Raw genomic sequence first — 27,813 nt, 5'->3', positions numbered from 1 at the left:
GACTTTTTGTTAAAGGTAAAATATCATATTTTTAGTGTAAAAATTTAGTTTTTCGTTAAAGTGAACAGTACCAAGAACGTTTCATTAAAGTTATGTATTTTTAATTAGTTTAGGTACTAGTTGAAAAGTCAAATTAATTTGTTAGTGAAAATGACGATAACGTCCAACCCTACAATCATAATTCATAGTCATTAACCTTCCCAATGAACTGTGACAAACGTGCAACTATGTAAGACTATTTTTAGAAGGAAAAATTGTCACGACGTTAGCCGCTTTAGGGCATAGGGTTTAGTTCTAAGATTTTGGGCGCCCAAGGAAATTCTATAACCCTAAACCTAAAATGATCAACCCCAAACCTTAATGGACCTTCTAAAACCTTAAACCCTCAAAGTCAACCCCGGACTTTAAGGGACCTTATGAAATTCTAAAAGAAATAAACTTGAGAAAAAATGGTAATTGCCCATGTCTTTTATTTAGTCATAGGTTCACTTGCAATAAACTTTGTGGCTTATCCTTAAATATTTAATTGGCCTTTGATATTTTTCCTTGAATATAGTATTTTTCCTTAAAACTTATGTTCAACTTGATATTTAATAATCTACCTTACAAAATTGGCATGTTAATCTTTAGCATACAAATATATACATCCATATAATAATTTATGCCCTCAAAACCACAAAGTTCAAATCATGATCATTTTCTATTAGTCATTTGGTCTAGCTAGCTAATAAGCTTTCTCGAGAATAAGTCTCCATCCTAATTATATTTTTTTCACAAACAAAACAAAGATTCCCAGTGTGGGGTTAAAGCCTTAGGGAGAAAATAAAAAATTTAAGGAAAATAAAAACAAGGATTCTCCTATCGGATATATGATATGCCCATAGGTGATTGCTACTGGTCCATGGCTGCATGTCCCAAACACCATGACACTTGTTGTATCCTTATTAAGACTACCCCGCAATCAAGTGGACGCCACCTTACCCTACTATACCCGCATCCAAACATGCCCATAATTTCATTTCTCCAAAATTTAACCTGACGACATTTCATTTTACCTATAAAAACACATACCCAACATCTTACAAACAACGCATTCTCACTCCTCCCTACGAGCTTTTGCCTGCAGTTGTTTAACCTTCTCATCACAAAACATGTCTGGGGTTTGGGTGTTCAAGAATGGCGTCGTCCGGTTGGTGGACGGGGCGGATTCCTTGCAAGGCTCCAACTCTCGGCCACGCAAGGTGCTCGTCCACACTCCAACTGACGAGGTCATCAGCTCTTATGCCGTGCTCGAACGCAAGCTGTACTCACTCGGTTGGGAGAGATACTATGACGATCCAGACCTTCTTCAGTTCCACAAACGATCCACCGTCCATCTCATCTCTCTCCCCAAGGATTTCAACAAGTTCAAGTCCATGCACATGTATGACATTGTTGTTAAAAATCGCAATGTGTTTGAAGTGAGGGACACGTAGTCCTTGGACTAGTTTGTGCAGCGTGCTGGATGTATTTGTGATGACTTTGATTCTGTGCTAATTTGTGTGTGTTTGTAAGTTTTTGGTTTGGAGCTTACTTTTGAATATTGGGTTAGTTTGGATTGGTTTAGGGTTTAGGGAAAGCTAAGTAAGTAAAGTAGTTTAAGGGTGTGTTTGGTGATTGATTGTTACGTTGGGTAATATTACAGTTTGTACAAATTGTTATTATGTATCGTTGTGCAATGAAAATTGGGTCTCGACTCTTGCGTTGTGTTCTTTGTTCCACAGCCTTTTGTTTTCTTCGAGAAGATCAAAAGACAGCAGTTTCACTCCCTTTATACTAAATCTCTACCAAAAAGAGAGGCGAATTTCGTAATGTTTTTAGAGAGGTAAATTCCACAGAAGTTTTGGTCTGCCTTGGTCACTCCCTGCAATCTTTCCAAGTTCGGTCTCTCTTGATCGTTCTGGCTCTGGTTATGGCAGGAGGTTTGGTTGTAATTTTCTCTTTTCTTACCTAAACCCTAATAAATTGTAATGTACAAGGAGCTTATAGATTAATAGCATTTATCCTTCCCATAATATTGATCGTGCATAAAAAAGATCCATTTCAATCCAAAATATTCGAAATGTTTAATTATAGGTTTCACAAATGTCTTGTGGATGAAAAAGATTGATCTAAATGATTGGAAGTGAGTGGAATTTTGAACTTACAAGTGATGTGGAATTTCCATATGGCATATATATCTAGTATTCTTGGCTTTTGATGGTGTCTTGTTGACGTGGAATATGAGAGGAAGGGGCAACGACACGTCGCTTAATTTGCTTTGTATGCTTTCAAGGTATGTTGGGTGTGTCAAGATTTTTCATTTATTCATCAATAATGTTATTCTTACCATATTTTTGTAGAACAATTGTATACCACCTTAGCATGTGGACAACTACATCATCTAAATTAATTAGCATTTAATTTCAAAATGTTAATCAATAATTAATAAAAAGATTGTTAATTAAATGATAATTGTGGTATACGAGGAGTCTCCTTCTTCCACATAAGATTATTTAAGTGTTTTAATTAATAAAAATATTGAAATTAAATGATGTAGCTTGTCCAACTCATCTGCGACCTAAGATGGTAAAGAAATGTGGTATAAAATTGTGGTAAGAATATCATTAATACAACAATATATTTATATTAATTAGGAGAAAACACATAAAGCTAAATTATAAGACTATATTTTAAAGAGAAACAAAGTTTATTATTTATTTTATAGAGGAACAAAACTTATTCATTGTTTATTTTAATTGGCTTTACATTTTCAATTTTACCTCTTTATGTTTAAAGATGGATTTTTTGTCTCCTTATATCTCCTCTTTTTTCTTCGGTACTCTCTATTTTATTCCCTCCTTGCAACCTCTCTCTCCACTACTTCTTCATACTTCTCTTGCTCCTCCTCTTCTCTCTCGTAATATTCCCTGGATTTATGAGAACCATTGATATTTTTAATTTTATTCTAGTTTTTTTTTTTTTTTTTTATTTTGAGGTTTTGATGATTTGGATGCATGAATTTTGAAACTGATCTTGCAAAAATGTTAGAATTTTGAAACTAAATTTGCAAAATTGTTGGAATTTTGAAACTATTCTTACATAAGTGATGAAATTTTGAAATTGGTCCTGTAGAAGTGTAGGAATTTTGAATGATCTTACATAATTGCTTAATTTTGAAACTAATCTTGCACAAGTGCATGAATTGTGAAACTAATCTTGCACAAGTGCATGATTGTGAAACTGATATTGTAGAAGTGCATAAATTGTGAAATTGATTTTCTAGAAGTGCGTGAATTGTGAAACTGATATTGCAAAAGTTCATAAATTGTGAAAACAATCTTACACAAGTGCATGAATTGTGAAACTGATCTTGTATGAGTAAGTTTTTATGGATCTAAAATCAGTTTGAAGTTTCTATAGATGGCGTAGTTTAGGACAAATCTATTGGGGGCACGGCTAAAATTTTGAATTTTTTGTTTGCTTTTTTTAGTCTAGGTTTGTTAAGGTTTGGGTTTTTGTCTCTTCTTGAAATGATTCAAAACTAGTGGAGTTTTATGAAATATATTTTATATTTTTGTCCCCATAGGTAAAAAGCTTCATATCAATTAATGCCTAAGAGACTTAAACCAACCTACACATGAGTAAGCTATAATAATTTAGTTAGAATTCACCTTAAAAAAAAAAAAAATTTAAAACTTATAACTTATAAGAAAAACATCAATAGCTATAATATTAGGGAATTATTTGGCACTACAATACTTCAAGTTTTCTATAGTTTAAAAGGAAAAATACACATGTAAATTATGAGCAATAAATTTTTTATAATGCCAATAATAATGCCCTAATTTTAAACGGCACATGTGTCAAGATTTTAGATGCATGGGTTCTATAAAATACACATGGGAGTTTCATCATGACAAAGTTTGGTCTAACTAAATATAATTTTATTAATCTCGATGTACGACTAGTGGTTTATCATGAATCCATGAAAACCCAATATCATTCGGCTGGGCCAATCATTTGCTTTGCTTACCAACAACGTGGTTCCGCCACGTGTTCAAATACAAGTGGCGGGGTCTATCCTATCAGTAAAATGCATTCAAAATGCCGAAACTGCCCCTATGCACACCGAACAAGTGAAGGCAAATTATGGGGTTTTCCTAGCCCAAAAGTGGAATAATATAGCCAGGCAGGCATGCAAGCTAGCAAGCCGCATATTTTGGGTGACAAAACTAAGATTTTTCTTGAAATATCCTGACTTTATCTGAATAAATGGTAAAATCAACTTTTACTCGAAACCGAAAATTTTGCCAAATATGGAAATATACAACTTTGTCAAATACCCAAAAAAAATTGTTTTGAGTTTTGACTTAGGAAAATATATAAGGAAAACTAACGAAAAGTTCAAAAAAACTTTTGTTTTAATGAAAAATGACGAATAAAGGTGTAGTGAAAAGTACTAGAGAAAGATAAAAATGTGGTTTTTCGTTAAAAATGAACAGTATCAGAAGTGTTTCGTTAAAACTCTCAAATATACAAGCAGAGATGTTATTAGTTTGAATTTCTTTGAGGCATCATGTTGTTATTTATTCAATTTGAATGTCTTTTGATCAAAGACAGTAACATTGAAACGCTAGATTTACATTGAAGTTTACCCTAATGACCGTTCATCTCGTAAATATAGCGATAAGTATATACGCCTATATCTTCATTAATCACCAAGTTAGAATTGTTTCATTAAGTAATTTTTCATAACCAAGTTTGAATTGTTTCATTCACTAATTTTGTTCATTGACTAATCACATAACAGTGTTTTATCTATTTAAATCTCGGCTAATATAATCAAAACGTCATTATTTATAATGTACATACAAGATACTAATGTACAATGCACATGTCATTTAGGATTAAATTTTAGGGTTCGGCATTATGATCAGCACGTCCAAAGTGTAGATTAGGGTTTGGCATTATTATTTTTAACTCTTTAGGATATTCTAAATAGTTTCCCGAGAAATATGAAGCACATGCATGCATGAATCAATTCAAATATTTTGGAGCCATCATCAAGCTGCCATGCATGGAGCGTGTCCAAGCAACATGTGCTATAAAGAAAGGCTATGGAGGAAAGAGATCTCCTGATAAGTATCCTAAGAGCAACTCCATTCTTTAGGTTTAGGGCGATAATTGTTCGGGCTACTGGACAATTGGTAATTATTATCTTAGTCAACAGTAATTGACCATAAAGAAAGGCTATGAAGGAAAGAGATCTCCTGATAAGTATCCTAAGAGCAACTCCATCCTTTAGGTTTAGGGCGATAATTGTTCGGGCTACTGGACAATTGGTAATTATTATCTTAGTCAACAGTAATTGGCCGAGTGCATCTTCATCCTGTAAATAAATTGCTCAAACAATTGTCATTAAAAAATTAATATTACGCTTAATTTCGAATAGGACTTGTAACACGTCATGCATATGTTATTATCCGAAATTACATTTGCCGTGACATCATCCTAACGTCAGACTGTCTCAGGCGATGGTTTGGGCGATTGGGGCCCGATCTTTCTCTTTTTCCCTGTAGCCCGACTAATTGCACATGTACTGGGGCTCATGTACTGGGGCTCATTTTGTTGGTTTTCGTGAATTACATCATCCAATTTTTTCTGGCAATTGGAAGGGGCAGAGTTGCTCTAAAACGAAAGGACTGAGGCGCTAAAAACTCATGTGGATAAGAATATATCAGCATGTGTCTATATAAAAACTCATAATTCATCATAATATTGTAGGTATATATGCCCATCCCTTGTTTGAATGGGGTACAATCACTTTTCGTCGAGTGGTCAGTTCCTTCAAATCAATGGCCTTCTCAACAGTGCCAAAGGCCAATAATAATCGAACAAACCAAAAACCAACTGAGAATAAAGATCGATATATAATATATATATATACACATATATGATGGAGAAGAGCCAGCAATATTGGAGCTCTTTGTTTCTCTTTTTATACCACGTATATTATATATCCAGTGATTATCCACAAATGATGGAGCAAGAGAGATCCTATTTGTCTTTTATGAGTTTGATTTTGACGGCAAGATCAGAGCTTTTGTCATGTCAATGCCATTCAAACCAATTTCATATGAATTGTCAAATAGTTGTTAGAAGATATTATCAATGAATTTACAGAGTCATATGTAACTCCATACCCACTCGGGACTACGTATCGGTATTCAATATATTATCCTTTTGGCTAGAGAAGCAGGGGTGAAGAAAAAAAGAAGAAGTGAGAGTCTGAAATTGTATTGAAATTCAACTTTAAAACTAAAAATCCTCTTACGTAATTATTATGGTTTGGCCAAATCATGACTGACATTGTTCAATTATATTCACGATTTTGATCCTAACTAAATCAAGCCGAAATGTTCCCCCAGTTCTGAGAAATGTTTTCTTTTTTGCTACTTTGTAAGGGAGTTAAATACTTTTTATCAAATACAAGTAATATTCTACACTAAGAGTCATATTAATTAATCACTTACAAAAAAAAATGGAATATTTAACCTAGTTTAATTCTAACTCGTTTATTGACCACGTGACAAAAAAAAAAAAAAATTCACAAAGAAGACCAAATAACTCTATGATTGGTGAGCCAAAAATGATTAAATAATGTAATGACAAATGTATGTTGTTATCAGTCACATGATAATATTAATATATACAAATTCTATGATTTTCTAGTGGAACCCTAAACCCTAATCCACCAAAAACGAACCCTAGCCAGCTCTAATTTCCAATTGATTGGGAAGACCATTGGGACGATGTATAAACTTGTTTAATTATCTCAGCACGCCATTCGTACTATTATAATTTATTTGTTACTTTTCTAAAAGTTCTGTTCTAGGGTTTGAAATTATGTGGCTCAGTGTTAGGTTTTTCAAACTATGTAACTGTTGCTTCTGCTGCGCCTACCTTAATTTCATGGGACTAGTCTTTTGGGAAATAATTTCATGGAACTAGTTGGACTTGGACTCTCATGCAGCACTTAAAGGTCGGTGCATTAAGGCATAAAAATATTGAAGTTGTTCAGCAAGTTTGGCAGGCCATGACTTATGATGCTTCTAAATGATTATTAAAACTTCAGGGAATAATGCGTCGGAAGTGCACCGAAAGATGACCATGGGAGGTAGAGTACAGGGACATCCAATTGAAAAGTTCGGGCTCATTTGATAACCAGATCGCTTTTATTTTTTATTTTTTTCAGTATACAGAGAGAGTACGAGGAAAAACATATCCTTCAGTTTTCTGAAGAAAATTACCACAAGTGGCCTAAGCACATAGTTTAGACCGTTTACGTTCTCCTAGAAAATCAAGGTTTAAGAAAATTATAATCACCCACTATTTGACTTTAATCTAACATTAAAGGAAAAAAATAAAACAACAAAAGTTAAATAATTACTCACGGTCAAATAAGATTGAAAGGTGAGTGACTATAATTACCCTGCTATATAGGAGAGCAAGACTGCTCATATAAATTCTCTTGGTTTGCATGGCGTGTAGAGTAGAGTATGACAAGTTCACATTTAAACTGTCAACTTAGGGCCACATGTATGGGCTGATTTGGTATTTCTGTGCTTTGAAAAAAAACTGCTTCTGCTTCTGCTGTGCTGTGTATGGGCTGATTTGGTATTTCTGTGCTTTGAAAGAAAAAAAACTGCTTCTGCTTCTGCTGTGCTGTGAGAATAAGCTCATTTTTGCTGCTTCACGTTTTCAACTTTTTTTCACCTAAAACTGTGAAAATAAATTGTTTTTAAGTGTTTATCAAACACTTTTTTCAGCTTTTTTATTTTTTTATTTTTTTATACCTACTTTTTGTAAAAACACATCAGTACCAAATCAATACATAATATCGTTACTCATTAGAGGCACATTCGACATTAGCTGAAAAAAGGCAAGGAATTTGTAGCTAAAATGGCTTACAACATTTACTCGTGTACTCAAGCTCTATGTTCCATTCCCGTAGCCCAAATATTTGTTTGTGTCAAAAAAATTAAAAAAACTAGCTGAAGAGTATCTGTCTTGCTTAGTACCGATAATATCCAACACATGCAGAAAGAAGACATCATTTGACAGCATATGAACATCTAGTATTCAGAATAGTAGAGTTGAGCTTTGATGAAATTAAGATTCCATCACAAAACCAATTGATAATATAAGAAGGAGCCCAAGATCATATACACGCATATAACAAACCTTGTCCCTCCCTGATGTGGGACAACTCTCAACAAGCTTCTCGACCCTTTGCCTAAGGATTAGTCAGTTCTATTTAAGTTTCTTTTGGAACATATTAGGAATCTCCTGATCTCATCAATCACGTAAGATTCAGAAACGAAAAAATTAATCACCAAAACCTTGTCTGCATTGTTGCCATATTAAAATAAAAATCTAGAAAACATATATAATGAACAATTTGATAAAGCCAAATGTAAGAATTCTCTCTCTCACGCTATCCCCTCGCCTGCCCCCGTCCTGCCTCCGTCCTGCCTCTCCCTCTCCTTCTCCCTCCATGTTCAACACAATCTGTTGAAATGAAGCTCATGTATCGCATAATTCGAAAGCATTGCTTTGTGCCTAAATACTACTAGTTCGTGCAGTCAAATCCATGGCAAATAGAAAGCCAGATTACCAAGACCAGAAGTACGAGGATTCCGAAAACGACCAACTTTATCTTCATGTTTTGATACCACATTTTCCTTCTTATTTGTGTTCCCTTATTTTTGTAATCTTGGGCCTGAAAAATGCAACAAGCAAACTTATTCAGCACTTAACTAAGGGGTTAATACAGAAGACAGATAAAAGGGCAGGGTTGATCTTGCCTCCGCTTACCTGAGAACGAAGATCTTCAGTCTTGTCAACAAGAACAGTCAGGTTTTCCCCTCTATCGATAGCCTGAAAAGCATGTGTAGGTGGAATAAGCATGAAATGCAATATCTACGGCCTGGTTAATTGGTGTAAAGAATCATATAATGCAAGGTTTATACATCGCAGATGGTGACCGCGAAAAAAGAAGACATACTGGACTAATCTTACTAGAATGAATAAACAAAGTTGTAACGAGAAGCTCTTTCTGTTCAAGTGTCTATTGGGATTGACAACCAAGAGTTACTTTACTCAATTGTGGTAATTTGTACAATGAGAAACCATATGCATAGTAGGCAGAACTATGAATTCGTACTTAATGCTAGTAGCATGGGCCTACCTTGTTTGCAAACAAGTAAAGTACTCCAACCACCAATACAGTACAGTAAAAATCAGGGACCTCCCACACGATTCGAATAATTTTATATACTCGAGTAAACTTTAAAAGCTGACATAACAGAGTAATAATACATATAGCACCACAGCCAGCAATGAGCAATGTAAATCACGACAGAAGCCCCCGTACCCCATTCTAACAGTCCATAACACCTGTGAATTACAAAATCACAATCAGAGAGCGACAAACAAACCAGCAAGGTCTCCTTGCTTCTTTATATCTTTCTGATCCTTCTTAGTTTGGGACTCCTCCGCTTTAGGGATTCGGAACTATATCTGAAATTTTTTTTACTTCCTCTAAGGAAAAGCTTGCCACTTGGATTGAAACGCAAATCATTCCCTTGCCAAAAGAATTAAGAAAATAATACTCTTCAAAAGATTCTCCATGCATTTTTACTCTCTAAAGCTATGGATTTGCCATTTTTGATGACCACCACCCGCCTTGGCAAACCCCAGCACCAACATTACCACGCCACCACCATTAATAAGTCACACATTCATGATGAAGCCATCTGACACATCCACTATGAGGTCACATCTCTTCCTATTACTAATAACTGCTAGTTGTTAGATTTTATCCATCATTAGATTTTCATAAATTTTTGAAAAGCTAAGTTCAACAACTTACTTGATTAAGGGCAACTTAGAAATTTTTTTAGTCCCACTTAGTGAGGACCAATGTGTCTCTCATGTACAAATGTTGAGGGAGGTCTAAGTAGACTTTGGAAAGACGGGATGTACATGTTTGCTATAAAAATATAAAAAAAAAACAGAAAAAACGAAAAAAAAAAAAAAAAAAAAAAAAACAAGAAGACAAAAAACAAACTTCTGGCAGAAACATCACTAATTAGACCTGTGTGATGCAGATGGTATATCAATAACTAAAAGCATTCCTACTTTGACACTGAACAGATGCACTATATCCGAGAAAAGAAACCATACCTTATCAATATTCTCTAACATTATACTTTTAACTTCTGAAACTTGCGCCTTCACTTTCAATAGTTTTTCAATCTCTTCTGCATGATCAATTATATATTTCATGTGCTCTTTCATAACTGGTCTGTAATTTTCAAAATCATCTCAGTTTCCATTTGGACAGAAATTTGTTCTCAAAAGAATAGAGTTATTTGAACATAATCTATCATGATTCATGAATGAACATACCCGAATTCCTTGTTAAGACTTTTGGCAATAGCCGTATCTGCTTTACCACCCCCATATCTTTTTCTGAAGTCAGCTCTCACTCGTTCTAAAAATGCAATAGATATCTGCTTGCCAACAGAGTCTTTGGCAACAACACAGTATGCTGCAAATTCCATAAAACACGGATAAGAGGTCTGACACCAAAAAACTTCCCCCTAAAAAAACTCTCAGATTCAAAGTACTTTGATTTGGGCACACACATAGATGCATCAACAGACTACAGAAAATAACAGATTGTACAACTAATTCGTTAACATCCAGTTCATACAGAAACTAAGACTATCTCGAGCATATTGTCCAGGTTAAAACTGATAAACTTTTAAAGCTATATACAACATTTATTGAATTGGACATTTGTATGCAAATAGTACTAGCATGAAACATAATAAACTAAACATATAGCTATTGAAATGGTTCAACCCCAAGCTTGTGCTTTGCTTTATCTTAGATGAACTCACAGGTCATCCCTGTGGCCAACTGATAGGCACAAATAGACATTTTTTTTTCTTTTTTAGTTAAAGAAGGCCAAAAGCCTAGAGCTGAGAGTCGAACTCCCAGCGTGGGTGTGCCGTAACAGCTATTAACAACTAAGCTATGAGCCTCCATGAACTGATGCTAAATTTGATTTGGGTCATATAATAGCTACCTATTTCCATAAAGTGAGGGATCCAAAATATGGGGCAGTCAATTAAATTATGGGTTGCATCCTAAAGAATGCAAGGTGTAAGTACAGGCTCTACTATTAAATGAACGCAATCTAAGAAATGTGATACCAATCCATGGAGACTAAAAAGTTTGTTTGTTTTCTCTTCATAGTGAACTAGAGAATTCAAAACACCATTTGAATTTTCAGCATCCAAACGCGGAAGAGCGTTGATCACATTTACTATTATTCAAATGGTATTTAAAGTGCTTCCTTCTTCTTCATCTCATAATTATGTAAATTCTTTCATCAAGTTCCTTCCTTTTCAACAATTCAACCAAATCTACTCACCAAAATTCACCTGATTTCCAAGCCTAGTCAATATTAGCTAAATGCCAAGTCTTCTAATTGTCGAAAGCCCAAACAAAACAAAAACAAAACGAGACTCAAAAATTTAACTTCTTTCCCTTTTTCAAAAATTTTCTCAGCAACCAAACTGAAGAAAGTTGAGGTTTTACCATAAAACCAATTGACAATATAGGAAGCAGCCCGATTACTTATAGCTATAAGCACATGCAAGGTCCCTTCTTTCCCCGTCGTGGGATTCATACTCGATACAAACAGTTTAAAAGACTCGAACTTTACCAAAGGCTCCGAAAACCAAGCAAACCCTAGTTCAAAAAGCTCACTAATTTCCAACTTCCCACTACAAACCAATCAAATCATAAATCCTCACATTTCTCTCTTTCACATTAGATCCAGCTACTCCGGCATGCAATTCAAGCTCCCGGACTGTTTGTTTTCCCGGAAAACAAAAGAAAATCATACAGAAACAGAAAGCAAAGAGATCAGCCAGCTGCAATCGAATAGAACTACGTACCGTATCCATCCTCCACGAGGAAGTTGAAGGTGTGGTGATCGCAGTTGTAGGTGAACTTGTTGTTGGAGGAAGGAAGCTTCTGGAGACACTGCGCCGCAATCGCGGGGAAGTTGCCTGTAAACTGGGTGTACTCCGACAAGATCATCGTACCTCGGGCCACGAAGCTGTAGATGAACGATTCCTGAGTCATTTCCGAGTTGGCGAGTCAGCTGGCTCGGAGGTGTGGAAGCAGCAGTAGCAGACAAAATCGAAGGCTCTGGTTGGTCTTTGTTTCTTTGTTATGAAGTAAGAACTTTTGCTTTTGGGGTTTATGATGCTTAATTAATTATGCTTAACGTTCATCATTAAGTCACTAAAACAGTGGAGTCTGGAATTAATTATTATTTTAATTGAGTTTAGTGGACAGCGATTCGTTCCTGAGCGATTCAAAACTGTTTGAGAAAATGCTTTTTGTTGGACTGAAAGTCGTAAAGCGTCTCTCTGCTTTGACCGGTGTAGAGTGTAATGGCGGTAATGCCCCTCTTTAGCCGCAGTGGCGCTGTTATACAATTGGCGATCAGGCCCGCAGAGGAGGGTATTCTTGGAAATACAACCGATTACTAAATGAAAAAACAGCCGGCAGCTGCGTTGTCCGCACAAGTAGCGTTTGCAGTTTTCTGTCACCTTTCAATATTTTCAACTTTGGCTACTCGATCGTCGTGACAAAATGTTGGCCATCTTCGACCGAATGAGAATTAGGTGGTTCGTTTTAACCTTATAGTTTTTTAAAAAATTAATATTTTAATAAATAATGTCAGATCATATTTTTTTACCATCTTCAACCAATAGGCCAAAGGACCATAGGCCAAACATAGCTTTGTGACAAAAAATCATCTCCAACCGAGAAATGGCCAAAAGGCTATTCATCCAAATATAATTTATTATTTTAATTGAATTAATATGATAGCTTAAATTAAATTACCTCAATAATTTTTCGAGATGGAATGATTCTTACCATCCGTGGTTATGTATCCACAAATTAATTCACAAGACAACTGGATCACTTTTTGGGCTCCTTTCTAAAACTACGAAGTAGTAGAAAAGATTATTTCCATCTGTCTTCAAATTAATTCAACAAATTCCCATCTCTGAAAATATTGGTGGGTTAATAAATGCCCACAATGATATTGAAAATATTGGTAGATTTTTCAATACCCATACAAAGTGATATTGACTTGGGAAATGAAGCAGGATCTTTTTGTCAAAAGTGTCAGCTGTAAATTTCAATGTATAATTAATACGTTTGTTTGAGTTGCTCTATAAATAGAGTGCTTTGTATGCTTTCAAGATACATAGAGAACAAGGAAATATCAATAACATAATTATCTATCCCTCCATCTTTTATTTGTCATCCCCTTATGTTATAGTTATAGTGTAATATTTTACACATGCTTCGCTCCTGTCACTAGTAAAAGTTGTCTCTCTAACTTTTACCTATTTATAACACGTTATCAAGACGACTCTTTAACCATTTCTCATTTCTCTTCGCCGAAAGAAAGGGAAAAAAAAATGTTTCCTCTAAGGATTTTATTGTTCTTCTTTTTCCTCTGCCTCAACTGCTGGATATACCCTCGCGAAGAACTGTTTGCACCATGCCTGCTTTTAGTTCTCAATCTAACAGTTACATATATCTTTGATTTCTTGTTTGGTGTATCTCTTGATTACTAACCCAGTGTTTATTTATGTTAATTTTAATGCAATACAAGATGGTGCGGTACAATCACTCATCTTGAACTGCAAATTTAATCTTATTGCAATCCAAGATGGTGTAGTATCATCGCCTATCCTGGATTGCTGATCTAATTTTACCGCAAATGTTAGGTGGAGTGATATAATCACTCACCTTACCCTGCATATTTAATTTACCTGCTGTTTAATTTCATTGCAATTTTAGGTGGTGCGGTATAATCACCCACCCTACTCTGCGTATTTAAATTTTCCTGCTACTTGAGTGGTGCAGAATAATCGCCCATCCTATATTATATTATTTCAATGAGAATGGTGCGGTACAATCGTTCTCCTCATTCATCATCTAAATCTCGAGTTAGAAGTTTCGAGTGCTTATCATTTTGGGTAGAAGATCAAAATGAAAAAAAATTGTAAGAACCAGAAGTTCTAACACTACATACCTCCAGAATGCATATTATTGCAAGTTCTTACACATCTCAGTTCTTCTTTCAAAAAAAAAAATGGCAAACTTGGCAAAACTTGATTTTGTTGCCATGGACATTACTGGGAAGAACTATTTTACCTGGGTAGTGGATACCAAGATCCATTTGGAGGCAAGGAATCTTGGAGAAACAATCAAGGAGGAGAACAGTGCATCTTCTCAAGATCGAGCAAAGGCCATGATTTTTATCCGTCACCACCTTGATGAAGGACTAAAGAGCGAGTACCTAACTGTTGAAGATCCGTTAGCTCTCTGGAAAGCATTGAGAAACAAATACAATCATCAGAAAACGGTGATCTTCCAATAGCTTGTTTTGAGTAGACTCACCTAAGCATCCAGGATTTCAAGTCAATGGCTGAGTATAATTATGCGATGTTCAGATTTAGCTTCCAGATGAAACTCTGTGGGGAAACCATCATTGAGGAAGATATGTTGGAAAAAACGTTCAACACTTTTCATGCCTCAAACATGTTCCTATAACAGCAGTATAGAGAGCGAAGTTTCACTGAATACAACCAGCTGATATCTGTGCTCCTGCTGGTAGTTGAACAAAACAATGAACTCCTGATGAAAAATCATCAGTCCCGACCTACTGGATCTGCACCATTCCCAGAAATGAATGATGCTTCCCTCGAAGTGAATGCCATATCATCTGGTGGCAATAATCATAAACGAGGACGTGACCACATGCAAGGACGATGGAATAGGAAAGGTAAGAATCATAGTGTCCAGTTTCACAACCAGGTTCCAATGCATAATTCAGGCCCGAACTTCAAAAATGTAAATCGTCACAAAGGCAAAGCTCATATGAACAAAGCTCCAAAAAAACTCTGAAGGAGCCTACCATAGGTGTGGTGGCAATAGGCACTGAGTGCGTACTTGTCGTACCTCAAAACATCTGGTGGATCTATATCAAGCCTCCATCAAGGAGAAGGGTATTGAGACCAATTTTCTCGATCAAGCTAAACCAATAGATATACATGATCCAGTGTGTGACTTATCATGGCAGTTGAACACAACTCACCTAGATGTATCAGACTTAATTGTGGAAATGGGAATGAAGTGTAACAGTCCGACTGAATCGTTTATGTTTGATGTACCGAACTTGTAATTTAAAACTAGCATTTCAAATTCAATAAAAGTGGCATTTAAATTTCTTATTATAAATTTCTTTTAACCATGATCCCCTTACTAAAAAAACATGGATAAGAACTATGGTCATTCTCAAAACAAGAGCAATGGTGGAGATATTTGTCTTACAGACAGCTCAACCACGCATATAATACTTTGAGATTGAAAGTATTTCTCAAGATTGATGCTTACAAAACTAAGGTTAACAACAATATTAGGCCAATCATATGTAATTGAAGGCTCAAGGAAAGCCCAGATTATGTTACCAAATGGAGCAATATTGTCTATACATAATGCATTGTACACTACTCAATCTACTCGAAATTTGTTGAGTTTCAAAGACATATGTTTAAATAGATACCACATTGAAACGAAAAGTGTAGAAAATGTGGAGTATCTATGCATTACCTCCAATGATACCCAGAAGCATATATTGGAGAAGTTGCGTGGTTTGACGAGTAGATTATATTATACATACATAAAGACAGTTGAATCACATATTGTCATGAACTAGAAGTTCATTGATTCAAAAGTTTACATGTTTTGGCATGACCGTCTGGGTCACCTAGGATCTAACATGATGCATAGGATCATTACCAACTCTAATAGACATCCATTATTTTGCAAGGATTGTTCTCAAGAGAAATTGGTAATTAGACCATCACAACTAAATGTTGACGCTGAATCCCCATCATTTCTGGAAAGAATTCAAGGGGATATTTGTGGGCCTCTTCAACCATCCTATAGATTATTTCGACATTTTATGGTTTTGGTTGATGCATCTACCCGATGATCACATGTTTGTCTCTTGTCTACTAGGAATGTAGCTTTTGTGAGACTTCTTGCTCATATAATTAAGTTGCGAGCAAGGTTTCCAGATTATCCCATTAAGTCAATCCGACTTGATAATGCTGGTGAATTTACGTCTCAAACTTTTGATGATTACTGCATAACATTGGACATTAATGTTGGACACCATGTTCCTCATGTCCATACTTAAAATGGTTTAGCAGAAGAATTGATTAAGCAGCTTCAGTTAATAGCTCACACTCTGCTTATGAAAACAAAATTGCCAGTTTCTGCATAGAGACATGCCATCTTATAAGCTGCATCATTAGTTCGATTGAGACCTATAGCCAATCACCAATACTCCTTAGTACAACTTTTGTTTATGCATCAGCCAAACATTTCACATTTACGAGTTTTTGGTTATGCTGTTTATATACCTATTGCACCACCACAACGTACTAAGATGAGACCTCAACGCAAACTGGGAATTTATGTGGGTTTTGATTCACCGTCTATCATTAGATATTTAGAACCCTTGACAGGTGATATGTTTACAATTCGTTTTGCTGATTGTCACTTTGATGAGATAGTATTCCCATCGTTAGGGGGAGAAAAGACTGTTCCAGAAGAACGGCAATAGCTAACATGGGTTGTTCCTGCTTTATCTCATTTTGATCCACATAGCATTCAATGTGAAAATGAAGTGAAAATGATCGTTCATCTTCAAAGCATTCAAATGCCAGATGCATTTAATGATGTTATGAAAATGACAAAATCACATATACCAGCTGCAAATGCACATGCAAGAATTGATGTCCCTGTTGGAAAAAATAAAGTGGCAGCGAATGATTCATCTGGTGCACGCCTGAAGCGTGGTAGACCTCTAGGTTCAAAAGATTTAGCCCCTCGAAAGAGAAAAACAATGGTGATAGGAGCATATTCATGCGACTTAAATGGCTTGTTCTCGTGCATTTACGTTATGTTTCTCTCGTTATTTTAGTCCTTTATGCTTCTTTTGTGTGTTTTCAGGTTCTAAGGGCCTAGGGAGCAAGAAAGTGCATTTTGAGGCCATTTGGAGCATTTTTGGGCATAGATTGGATAGCTTATCCATGGAGCCAAGAGGATGGACGAATTTGAAGGCCTTGTATTCACTTTAGACATAAAACAAAGGGCCTAGCCCATTCTCTCTTATTCTCTCCCTTATAGCCATGCAAAGAACCATCCATTCCATAAAAAACAATCCATCAATTCACATGCAAAACCACCATTAACACACATGCACCCAAACAAAGCCAACCTAGCTAACCCTACATGCATTCTTTATTCACTCTTCATCATTGCATTCATTCTCCAAACACTTTCATTAATTAAAACACATTTGCACATCCACTCATTCTTTCCCCAAAGCCGTGCCTTTCCCTTCCACTTTCCAACCTTTCCAAATGCAATTTCATCAAACACATGCATTCCCTTCACTTTCACCCACATGCAAATTTAATCATTCATTTCCCAACATCATTGCCGTGCACATTCCTTAACATTTCTAGCCATTTCACTTCATCATTACACCACCATTCATTCATTAATCCACATGCACATTCAATCATTCACTCAAGCACCCTTGTGCCTTGTTTCCCCCTTTGTTCCCACCAATCACATGCATCATCATCATTCAACCAAGCCTAACCCGTGCATTCCCCCTAATTCCAGCACCAAAACATGCACTCACATGCATTTTTCACCACCATTCACACACACATGCATCCTGAAATTCTTGCCGTGCATTTCATAACATTTCTAGCCATTTCCCTTTCATTTCCACCACTCATTCTTCATTATTGCAGCCACCTACATGCATTATTCATTAACCTTTCATCATATAGCCAGAAAATAAGCAAGAAAACACTCAATGCCGTGCCTTCACACACCATTTCAGCACATTCCAACACCTTCACATGCAATTCCAGCTTTCACATGTTTTCCTAACTGATTTTCCATCATTAATTAGCAACTTGCATCTTAAACAAACAGCCATATGTTCCCTCCACTACTCCTATAAATACCCTTGCATTCATTCATTCAAACACATCTCATTTCATACACAACACACCACAAACACATCCCATTCTTCCATTGCCGTGAGTCCCACTTCAATTTCCTGCATCTTTTCTTCCATCTCCAACCACTCCTCACTCCATTCCACATACACCTAAAGCCCTAAACATCTCCTTAGACCTTGTGCCATAACGAAGAGGAAGAAAAGAGTGCCTAAACGTTCATACAATTCAAGTCCGAGTTGTTGGAATGTTTAGGTGTTTCTTTGATTTCAAAGTTATAATTTAATCCTCTTTGTTTTGTATGTATAAGGATTGGAAGAGAAGAGTGCCTAAACGTTCATACAATTCTAGTTTGAGTTGTTGGAATGTTTAGGTGTTTCTTTGATTTCAAAGTTATGAGGAACTAAACCCCCTTTAGCTAGGGGGTGATTCGAAACTATGTTTATATTTGCAATATGAATTGATTAACTTTCGTTGGAATTTCATAAGTTGTGGATTCAATTCGTTTAACTGTTTGATTGATAACTTATTTATGTATGTTTATTAAGAGTGCACACTTAATTTTCATGCATAAATATGACGCTAGAATATAAGTGAATTTCACCTAATCGTTATGAACTTATATTCACAAGTAGTGGAGGTTGCTTATAAAAAATCGTGTTAAACGAATTCTTGGCATAAGTTTCATGCGTATTCCATAGTAACGAATGCCTCGTCAATACTTATAGTTTTCATAATGCTTAATGATCTTTGATTGTATCCTTATTGTGCTTTTCACGTAAAGAACTTTTGGAGAATGTGGTGATTTGCGTTGCGCTAACCCATCCAATTCATTGACTTAAGGAGAACTTGACGGTTAATTTAAACGGACCTAATTAACCCGGGGTGTTGAGTTTCACAACTTATCGAAAGACCAACTGAGAATCAATATTGTATGCAAGTGTAACATGTGTGGAGAAGAACCCCTTGGCTATTCCATCATCCATATTTTCATCACATTCATATTTACATTTTGCCTTTAATTATATTCTGTCCATTTAATTTAATATCGTCCAAACACATTTCCCTCATATTTCGTTGAGTCTTAATCATTCGTATTTGTTTTATTTTTATATCTTTAAGCTTTTGGAGTCATAAACAGTTTCAAATTCGTCTAAATCAAGTTCTAGTTTCTATTTGAGTCAGTTTGATTGTTTTAGGCAGTTTGAGTTTTTCAAAGCCATTCTGAGTCATAGTAGTCTTGTTAAGAGTATTTACATTTAGTTTTTGTGTTTTCAAGTCAATTCAAAATAGATTAGCACCCCTAGTTAATCCCCGGTTAGAACGATCCCTACTTACATCATTACTACAATTGTCACAAATAGGGTTTAATTTGTGTGCGTATAATCTACGTATCAAATTTTGGCGCCGTTGCCGGGGATTGGCAAAATTGCTAATCCCTTGTCTTGAGTCTTGTTTAAATTGTTTAGTGTGTGGCAACTTGTTTTCTTACTTGTGCCAAGTCTATTAAGTTGGTTACTTATCTTGTTTACTTTTGTGTGTAGGTACTAGTTTATGACCCGTAACTCACAATCTATTCGTGAGCATATCTCCGACTTTGACGGTGATTTCGAGAGGACTTTGAGAAGGAACAAGAAATTGCAAGAGTCTAATCCTCCTGGTCCCGAACCTGACGTAGAAGAGGAAGCCACAGATTGGGTTAAAAAGGAAGTACCAACCATGGCCGTGGACAATCGAACCATCAAGGAGCTTTCGGCCTCGGGTTTGGATAATGCATTGCCTCTTTGTATCCAATACCCCACGGCTGCAGAGGGGAAGACTGATTTATTTGAACTCAAATCCAGTTTGTTACACCATATTCCGAAGTTCCATGGCTTGTCTATGGAAGACCCCAACAAACACTTGAAGGAGTTCGAGGTGGTTTGTTCGAGCATGACCCCCGTCACTGTGGATGAGAGTATATTGAAGATGAAGGCCTTTCCATTTTCACTTATGGACAAGGCCAAAGATTGGCTCTACGAACTAGCCCCGGGAACTGTGACTTCGTGGGAGAGTATGAAGCGTGCTTTCTTGGAGAAATTCTTCCCTACTTCGAGAGTGATTCTCCTACGGAAGAAAATTAGTGGTATTCAACAGAATCATGGTGAGACATTCCCGGCTTATTATGAGCGCTTCAAGGGCCTTGTAGCTTCATGTCCTCAACATCAAATGAAGGAGGAACTTCTCCTTCAATATTTCTATGAGGGCCTCCTTCCTATCGAACGTCAAATGCTTGATGCATCAGCGGGAGGAGCATTGGTGGACAAAACACCAAGGGATGCCAAGATTCTCATAGCCAACCGAGCGCTCAACGCTCAACAATATGAAGGAGTGGGCCAAAGGGAAACCCCACGGCAACAAAGTGTAAATGAGGTGAGTGTTATTTCTGAAATTCAATCACAACTTGCTAATCTTACTTCTCTTGTTTCTCAGGTTGTGATTGGTCCAAAAGCACAAGAACACCAAGTTTGTGGCGTGTGCTCAATTCAAGGGCATCCATCCGACAAGTGCCCTCAACTAATCGAGAATGGTGGGTGGGAATCTGCCAATGCAATTGGTTTCCAAGGACAAAATCAAAACAACCCATACTCGAACACTTACAATGTCGGATGGAGGGACCATCCAAACTTCAAATGGAGGGAGCCACAACAAGCTGCCCAACAAGGAGGATTTAGGCCAAACCCCCCTGGTTTTTATTCCAAGCCGTATGCACCCCAACAACCCCAACAACCTTCGGCATCATCTCATTCAGGTACGTCATTGGAAAATGATCAAGCTATGCAATTACTAACCTCTATTTCGCAGGGGTTGCAAAATCAAAACAACCGGATAGCAAATAACGAGAAGGAGATGATGGATATGAAGAAACAAATAGGGCAGATTTCTGAGTTCCTTGGACAGATTAGAGAGCAAGGAAAGCTTCCTAGCTCAACCACAGTCAATCCAAAGGGAGGATTCGAATCCGCCAAGGCCATCACCCTAAGGGGTGGAAAAGAAGTTGGGACCAAGCCAAACAATCCCAAATCTGCCCAGAAAGTAGATGAAGAGACGACACAACCTGAGGCAGTGTCTAGCTCACCCACGGAAAGGGTGAAAAACCCAATGCCGCAGGCCCCTAATCACCCTAACTCGGCCAAATCAGGTAATTTAAGTTCAAATTCATGTACTTCACGTCCTAATCTGCCCAATGTACCTTTTCCTCAAAGGTTCATGCAAGAAAAAAAGGAAGAAAGCGAGAAGGACATTCTTGAAATATTCCGGAAGGTGCAAGTGAACATACCGCTTCTCGATGCAATCAAACAGGTTCCAAAGTATGCTAAATTCCTCAAGGACCTATGCAATACAAAGAGAAGAAGGGCAAACAAAGAGGTAATGAAGGTAAGCGAGAATGTGTCCGCTGTTTTACAATGTAAACTGCCTACCAAGTGCAAAGACCCCGGTAGTTTCACGATTCCTTGTGTGATTGGACATAATCGTTTTGAAAATGCCATGCTTGATTTAGGTGCATCCATAAATGTCATGCCTTATTCTATTTATGCATCTATGAATTTGGGTGAATTAAAACAAGATGGTGTAATTATACAATTGGCCGATCGTTCTAACGCGTATCCAAAGGGAGTTTTGGAAGATGTGCTTGTGCAGGTGAACCATTTAATTTTTCCGGCTGATTTCTACGTCCTAGACATGGAGGATTCAGCCCATTCTACATCTTTGCCGATTCTCCTTGGTAGGCCATTCATGAAGACGGCCCGAACGAAGATTGATGTATACAAAGGCACCTTGACAATGGAATTCGATGGGGAAGTGATTGATTTTAATATTTCTGAAACTATGAGATATCCCGTTGATGACCATTCTTGTTTTTCCATTGATGTTATCGATTCTTTGGCGCATGTATACCTTGAAGAATTGAACGAGGACGCCCTGGAAACAACTATCACTAAGGCCATAGAGCGCAAAAATGAAGGATTTGGGCCAATGCAAGGCCACGGCAAGGAGGAGGAATTCTTTGCAATGGGTTCTAGTGAAGAAATAATTGAGGTTGTGGCAGCCCTTGAGTCATTGCCACAACAATATGGTAAGGTCCACTCTCACTTTCAAATTCAGTTTCCACTAAGATGCTACCTTCTGTTGGTCAGGCACCATCGCTTGAACTTAAGCCATTGCCGGACCATTTGAAGTATGTGTTTTTGGGAGAAGGCGAAACATTGCCCGTCATCATTTCATCAAGTCTCACGGCAATGGAGGAGGAGAAGCTTGTGAGGGTGCTGCGAGAGCACAAAACGGCCATAGGGTGGACTTTGGCCGACATTAAAGGAATAAGCCCTACCACATGCATGCACCGTATACTTCTTGAGGAGGGGACTAAGCCATCCCGAGAGGCTCAACGCCGTCTAAACCCTCCAATGATGGAAGTGGTGAAGAAGGAAATAATCAAGCTTTTGGATTGCGGAGTGATTTACCCTATCTCCGATAGCCGTTGGGTCTCTCCAGTTCAAGTCGTTCCCAAGAAGTCCGGAGTAACTGTTATCAAGAATGATGAGAATGAGCTCGTGCCTACACGCATTCAGACTGGATGGCGAGTATGTATCGATTACCGGAAGCTAAATGCCATGACTAGGAAAGATCACTTTCCTTTGCCGTTCATCGACCAGATGCTCGAAAGGTTAGCCGGTCATGCTTTTTACTGTTTTCTTGATGGATACTCTGGATATAACCAAATTGTGATAGCCCCGGATGATCAAGAGAAGACCACATTCACATGTCCCTTTGGAACATTTGCTTATCGTCGCATGCCATTTGGCTTATGCAACGCACCAGCCACTTTCCAAAGGTGTATGGTAAGTATATTTTCCGATTTTGTTGAAAAGATCATTGAGGTTTTCATGGATGATTTCAGTGTATTTGGGAGTTCATTTGATAATTGCTTGGATAATCTGACCTTAATTTTGAAGCGATGTGTTGAAACTAACCTTGTCTTGAATTGGGAGAAATGTCACTTTATGGTGAAACAAAGTATAGTTTTAGGACATATTGTTTCAGAAAAAGGAATTGAAGTAGATAAATCGAAAATAGACCTTGTACGTCACTTACCCTCTCCTACTTCGGTTAGAGAGGTACGTTCGTTTCTTGGCCATGCAGGGTTCTATAGGCATTTTATCAAGGACTTCTCCAAGATGTCCAACCCTCTTTGCCGATTGCTTCAAAAAGATGTGCCATTCAAGTTTGATGAAGAGTGTAATTCGGCATTTAACCAACTCAAGGAGAAGCTAGTCTCGGCCCCCATTATTGTACCTCCAGATTGGAGCCTTCCGTTCGAGCTCATGTGCGATGCATCCGACTATGCATTAGGAGCTGTTCTAGGACAAAGAAGAGACAAGCGGCCGCATGTCATATACTATGCCTCTCGGACTCTCAATGATGCCCAATTGAACTACTCCACGACGGAAAAAGAACTTCTAGCTGTGGTTTTTGCTTTAGATAAATTCCGTTCATATTTAATTGGTACTAAAGTAATCGTTTATTCTGATCATGCAGCTTTGAAGTACTTGCTCACGAAAAAGGAAGCAAAGCCGAGGCTTCTCCGATGGATACTTCTTCTCCAAGAGTTCGATATCGAAATCCAGGACAAGAAGGGAAGTGAAAACGTGGTGGTTGACCACTTAAGCCGTATGGTGCATAAGGAGGATGCCGTGAAACCTAGTCAAGCTTAAACGGAGGTACCGTCCGGCTGCAAGACGTAAAAGAAAGCGCTACTTGGGAGGCAACCCAATACACTGAATAAAATAAAGTTGTCCATTGATCTCCGATTTGAAAAAAAAAAAAAAAAAAAAAAAAAAAAAAACATGGCAGAAAAATGTAACTTTCACAAAGGTTGTTTGCTTGAACTCCTAGGCAAAACTCTAGAAGCGGAAGGCATCGGAGCGGGAAGCATCGAAGGGAGAGCATTCGAGGCCTCAATACTTGGCCAAACGCTGGATGAGCCAGGAAAAATGTGCCTCTGGAGGAAAGCCGAAAACCTTTTACGGTCATTTTGAATCCGACCTTCAGACTCTTGCAGTTCATTAAGCTTCCTCTTCATGCCTGTCAAATAGTTGTTGGCAAGCACGTGCAAACTTCTATTTTCATGCTTAAGCAGTTTGATCTCCTGCTTGAGACTTTCCACTTCTGCCATCAACGATTCAACCTGACGGGAGCGAGCAAGTAGGCGTTGGCCCATGTTGGACACAGAGCCTGCACACTGAACGCTGAAAGCGAGGGACTCTTGAACGGCCAACTCATCGGACCGTCCTGAAAGCAGCCTACTATCCTTAGGAGTGAGGAGGTTCCTAGCTACTATCGTAGCTGTTGTTGCATCCGTCATCATGGAGTCCTCACCTGTAAGGGGACCGTTAGAAGATAAAAAAGAAGGGCGCCATACATTACCTTGACGGGGTGCAACCGGATCGCTGCTGAGACTCAAATCTAAGCTAAGGTTCGATGAGTTTGCCATTTTTCAAAAGTGTTCAAAGAGAAGGGTTGGAGTTAAATTTCCAAGGGCCGGAGTCGATTTTCAAGAATGGGAAATCTTCAGAGTGTGTTGTTGGCGGTGATCGATAGCTCTATAAAAAGCCAAAGCGACGCGTCCACCGATTCAAAGAGCCGGATTTTCCGGCGTAAGTTAGGCGACGCTTTCTCGGCTTTTCAGAAGACGCGTTCAACTTTGTCAAAAGATTTCTTCTTTTCAGACAACACGTGGAAGCCATCATCGCAACTACACATCTTTAGCCGACAAGCGCAAAGTTCGGCGACGCTTTCTCTGCTTTTCAGAAAACGCGTGCAGCTTTGTCAAAAGGAGCCGCATCCGCACTACTACGTGTCGTTCACAAAGCGAAGGGGCGCCTGCTCAGAAATCGAAGAGGCGTTTTCAAAGATCGAAGAGGCGCCACTATTTCAAAAAGCCGGATTTGCGGGATCAAAACGTTTGTCGACAAGGGTAAAAGAACAGTACCACCACTTGCTATTATCTCTATATATGTCGACCTTCATTTTTTTTTTTGGCAAGGCAGACCTGAAGAAAATGCCTAGCTCTTCCTCACCTCTGAGGCCGCAAAGCCTTTCGAAATACTCAATTCTTTCTTCTTCCCCAAAGATGATACCAGATGACTGGAGTACATATGACCCAGGAGGAAACGGCGGATTGAAGCATGTGCTGATTCATTCACCGCTTCTTCAAAGCAAAGGTATCTCATATCATCAAGGTCTAAAGCAAAAGTATCTCATATCATGCTCTTTCCCTGTCCTTTCCTTTGTCCTTGTTATTACTCGCATGGCAAAGTAAACGAAAGCAATCAGAGGCACTTGGAGTCAGTCTTCTGTTCTGGAACCGACTGCCTGGAATCCATTCCTGATTGCTTACCTAGCGTTGCTCTCGAGTAGTCATCTTCAACGGTTGATACACTTCCAGAGAAGATACCACTTCTGCAAGGGGAGCAAGCAAGGCAAGGGAAAATGATACATTGAAGCATGTGGAGACAAACATAGGCTGAGTTATCCTCCAACCCTTTTCAATACGAATTGGAAAGATTGAACAAAGAAACAGACCAAAGGAGTAGGCTTAGACCTTCGGGGGAGACCAAAAGAATCTTGCTGCCCAGTTCAAGAGTAGCACAAAGGAAAATCAACGATGGGAGGAACCCCTGTGGAATCAACAACATCAAGCCTCAATGAAATCAACAAGGAGAAGATGGAATTTACATTCCACAACCAGATTTGCGTCTCTAAACTCTTCTCTTTGTTATTTACATTCTGTCATGTTTAGTATGTTTAAATGCTTTTTGTGTGTTTACTTATGCTTTGTATGATTTTAAGCTTAAAACATTGAGGACAATGTTTGATTTAAGTGTGGGGGGGTAACTAATGTTGTTAATGCAAATTCGTGGGATTTTATCGCCCATAACTTCAAATGTTGTTCCTTACTGTTTTAAGGTGTTTTTAAGTTGTTTTAGAGTGTTTTAGTATGTTTTGTTTTTATAACTCCGAAAATACCATAAAAATTTGAAAAAATTGTTTTGAAAAGCCTAAAAAGAGTGTTTTGAGTCGTTTTTGTGTGTTTGTGTCTTAGGGTACCTTCCAACACAATAATGAGGATTTGGTTTGTAATTGCATGACTGTTAAAAAGAGTTATAAACATGGATGAAAGTTTGATTTACTCTTGGTATATGCTTGGTTATGGTTATAATGTATGACTTCACATGCAATCATAAAAGAAAAATTCGTTTTTGTAACATGCTTGAAGGAAGGAACTCAAACAAACGCTACAACCCTGAGAGACTTGAGCCTATAACGTTCTTTGGAGAGTATAATCTGTGATTTCTTGTTTTCTAAAGTCGTTGCATGATCTCATTATTCCTTGCTTGGTTACTACTTAGAATGCAATTGTATCATGATAGAACTAAATGCTAGAACTTATATCCGTTTCATTCAAATCATGATATTGATTGCATAACATACAATAAGATGAAGTTGTTAGTCAAGCCAAAGCCAAAAAGCCTATCCCTTTTCACATGTATTGTAGGATTACCCCTTTTGAGCCTTTTCAAGCTTATTTTCTTTGTTAAACCCTTGTTCTTAAAGGATAGTGAAGCATGACTTAGAATGAACTCCTTTTGATCAATATACTACAGAAAATAAGTGTGGGGGAAGATAATAGGGCACGGCCAAAGAATGAAATAAAGAAAAAAATTGTTGAAAAGAAAGAAAAAAAAAAAAAAAAAAAGAGTTGAAAAATAAGTGAGAATGATCTCATAAGCATTGGTTATTGAAACTAGGGTCCAAAAGAGTGAATTTGACCCTAGTTGTTGCATGAATCTTCCCTTGTGTTTAAAAGTTGATTTCTGCCATTAAAAGTGAGTTTAAGTGTCAATTTCATTACTTCGCTTTCTATTACCTTTGTTTCACTTTACCTTTCTTTGTTAAACCATTACCCTTAGCCCCGTTACAACCCTCAACTTCTATCTTGATGTTATGTATTCAATAAGTGGAGTTTGGAATTGATATGAGCTTATGGAATCACTGGTTCTCATTCTAAGTAGTAGCATTCCATTCATGAGATCATATACATGTTAATAATTCCAGAAAATGCTTTCCTTGTTATAACATATGTGAGTGTTCGTCTACATGTTTACATCAATCTTCTCACATATACCTAGTGTAGGGAGTGTAGTCAGAAAATCTGTGTGAAAAACGAGTGCATATCTTGTAAGGATTTGAGCAAATTCTCTAAGGCATGTTACTACATTCAAAACATGGTTTTAAATGCTTAATTGTGAAATAATATGTGGTGACTATGAGTAAGAATGTACTTAAGTGTAAAGATGGCTAAAATCTGTGGGAATAATGATTTTTAACTTGTCATGTGCATTGGAAATCCCTAAGACGATTGTTGGAAGGTTTAGGTTTTGTTTTGTTTTTTCTGTTTTGCTCGAGGACTAGCAAAAGATAAGTGTGGGGGAGTTTGATAGGAGCATATTCATGCGACTTAAATGGCTTG

General features: G+C 37.5%; 2 protein-coding genes across 3 annotated transcripts; one reads left to right on the top strand and one right to left on the bottom strand.

Annotated features, from left to right (window-relative positions):
• Window positions 1–1,105: 1,105 nt before the first annotated feature.
• LOC103943641 (flowering-promoting factor 1-like protein 3) lies at window positions 1,106–1,705 on the top strand. Its single transcript, XM_009353968.3, has one exon. The coding sequence runs from the start codon at window positions 1,152–1,154 to the stop codon at window positions 1,473–1,475; it is 324 nt and encodes a 107-aa protein (XP_009352243.1). The 5' UTR covers window positions 1,106–1,151; the 3' UTR covers window positions 1,476–1,705.
• A 6,688-nt stretch (window positions 1,706–8,393) lies between these two features.
• On the bottom strand, window positions 8,394–12,378 carry LOC103943642 (vesicle-associated membrane protein 724-like). 2 transcript variants are annotated; one of them, XM_009353970.3, is made up of 5 exons: window positions 12,057–12,375; window positions 10,495–10,636; window positions 10,270–10,390; window positions 8,899–8,961; window positions 8,394–8,803 (listed from the first exon to the last, which is right to left on the bottom strand). In XM_009353970.3, exons 1-5 carry the CDS (start codon window positions 12,244–12,246, stop codon window positions 8,654–8,656), a joined length of 666 nt encoding a protein of 221 aa, XP_009352245.2. In that variant the 5' UTR covers window positions 12,247–12,375; the 3' UTR covers window positions 8,394–8,653. The 2 variants fall into 2 exon arrangements, with proteins under 2 accessions (XP_009352245.2, XP_018502085.2); XM_018646569.2 differs by lacking the exons at window positions 8,394–8,803; window positions 8,899–8,961 and adding an exon at window positions 9,241–9,480 and having other exon boundaries at window positions 12,057–12,378.
• Window positions 12,379–27,813: the final 15,435 nt, after the last annotated feature.

This window comes from the organism of the source record quoted next, unplaced genomic scaffold (genome assembly GCF_019419815.1).
Source record: "Pyrus x bretschneideri cultivar Hongxiangsu unplaced genomic scaffold, Pyrus_bretschneideri_v1 Contig6, whole genome shotgun sequence".
Classification (NCBI taxonomy): domain Eukaryota; kingdom Viridiplantae; phylum Streptophyta; class Magnoliopsida; order Rosales; family Rosaceae; genus Pyrus; species Pyrus x bretschneideri.
This window is presented reverse-complemented; position numbering and strand designations above follow the sequence as displayed.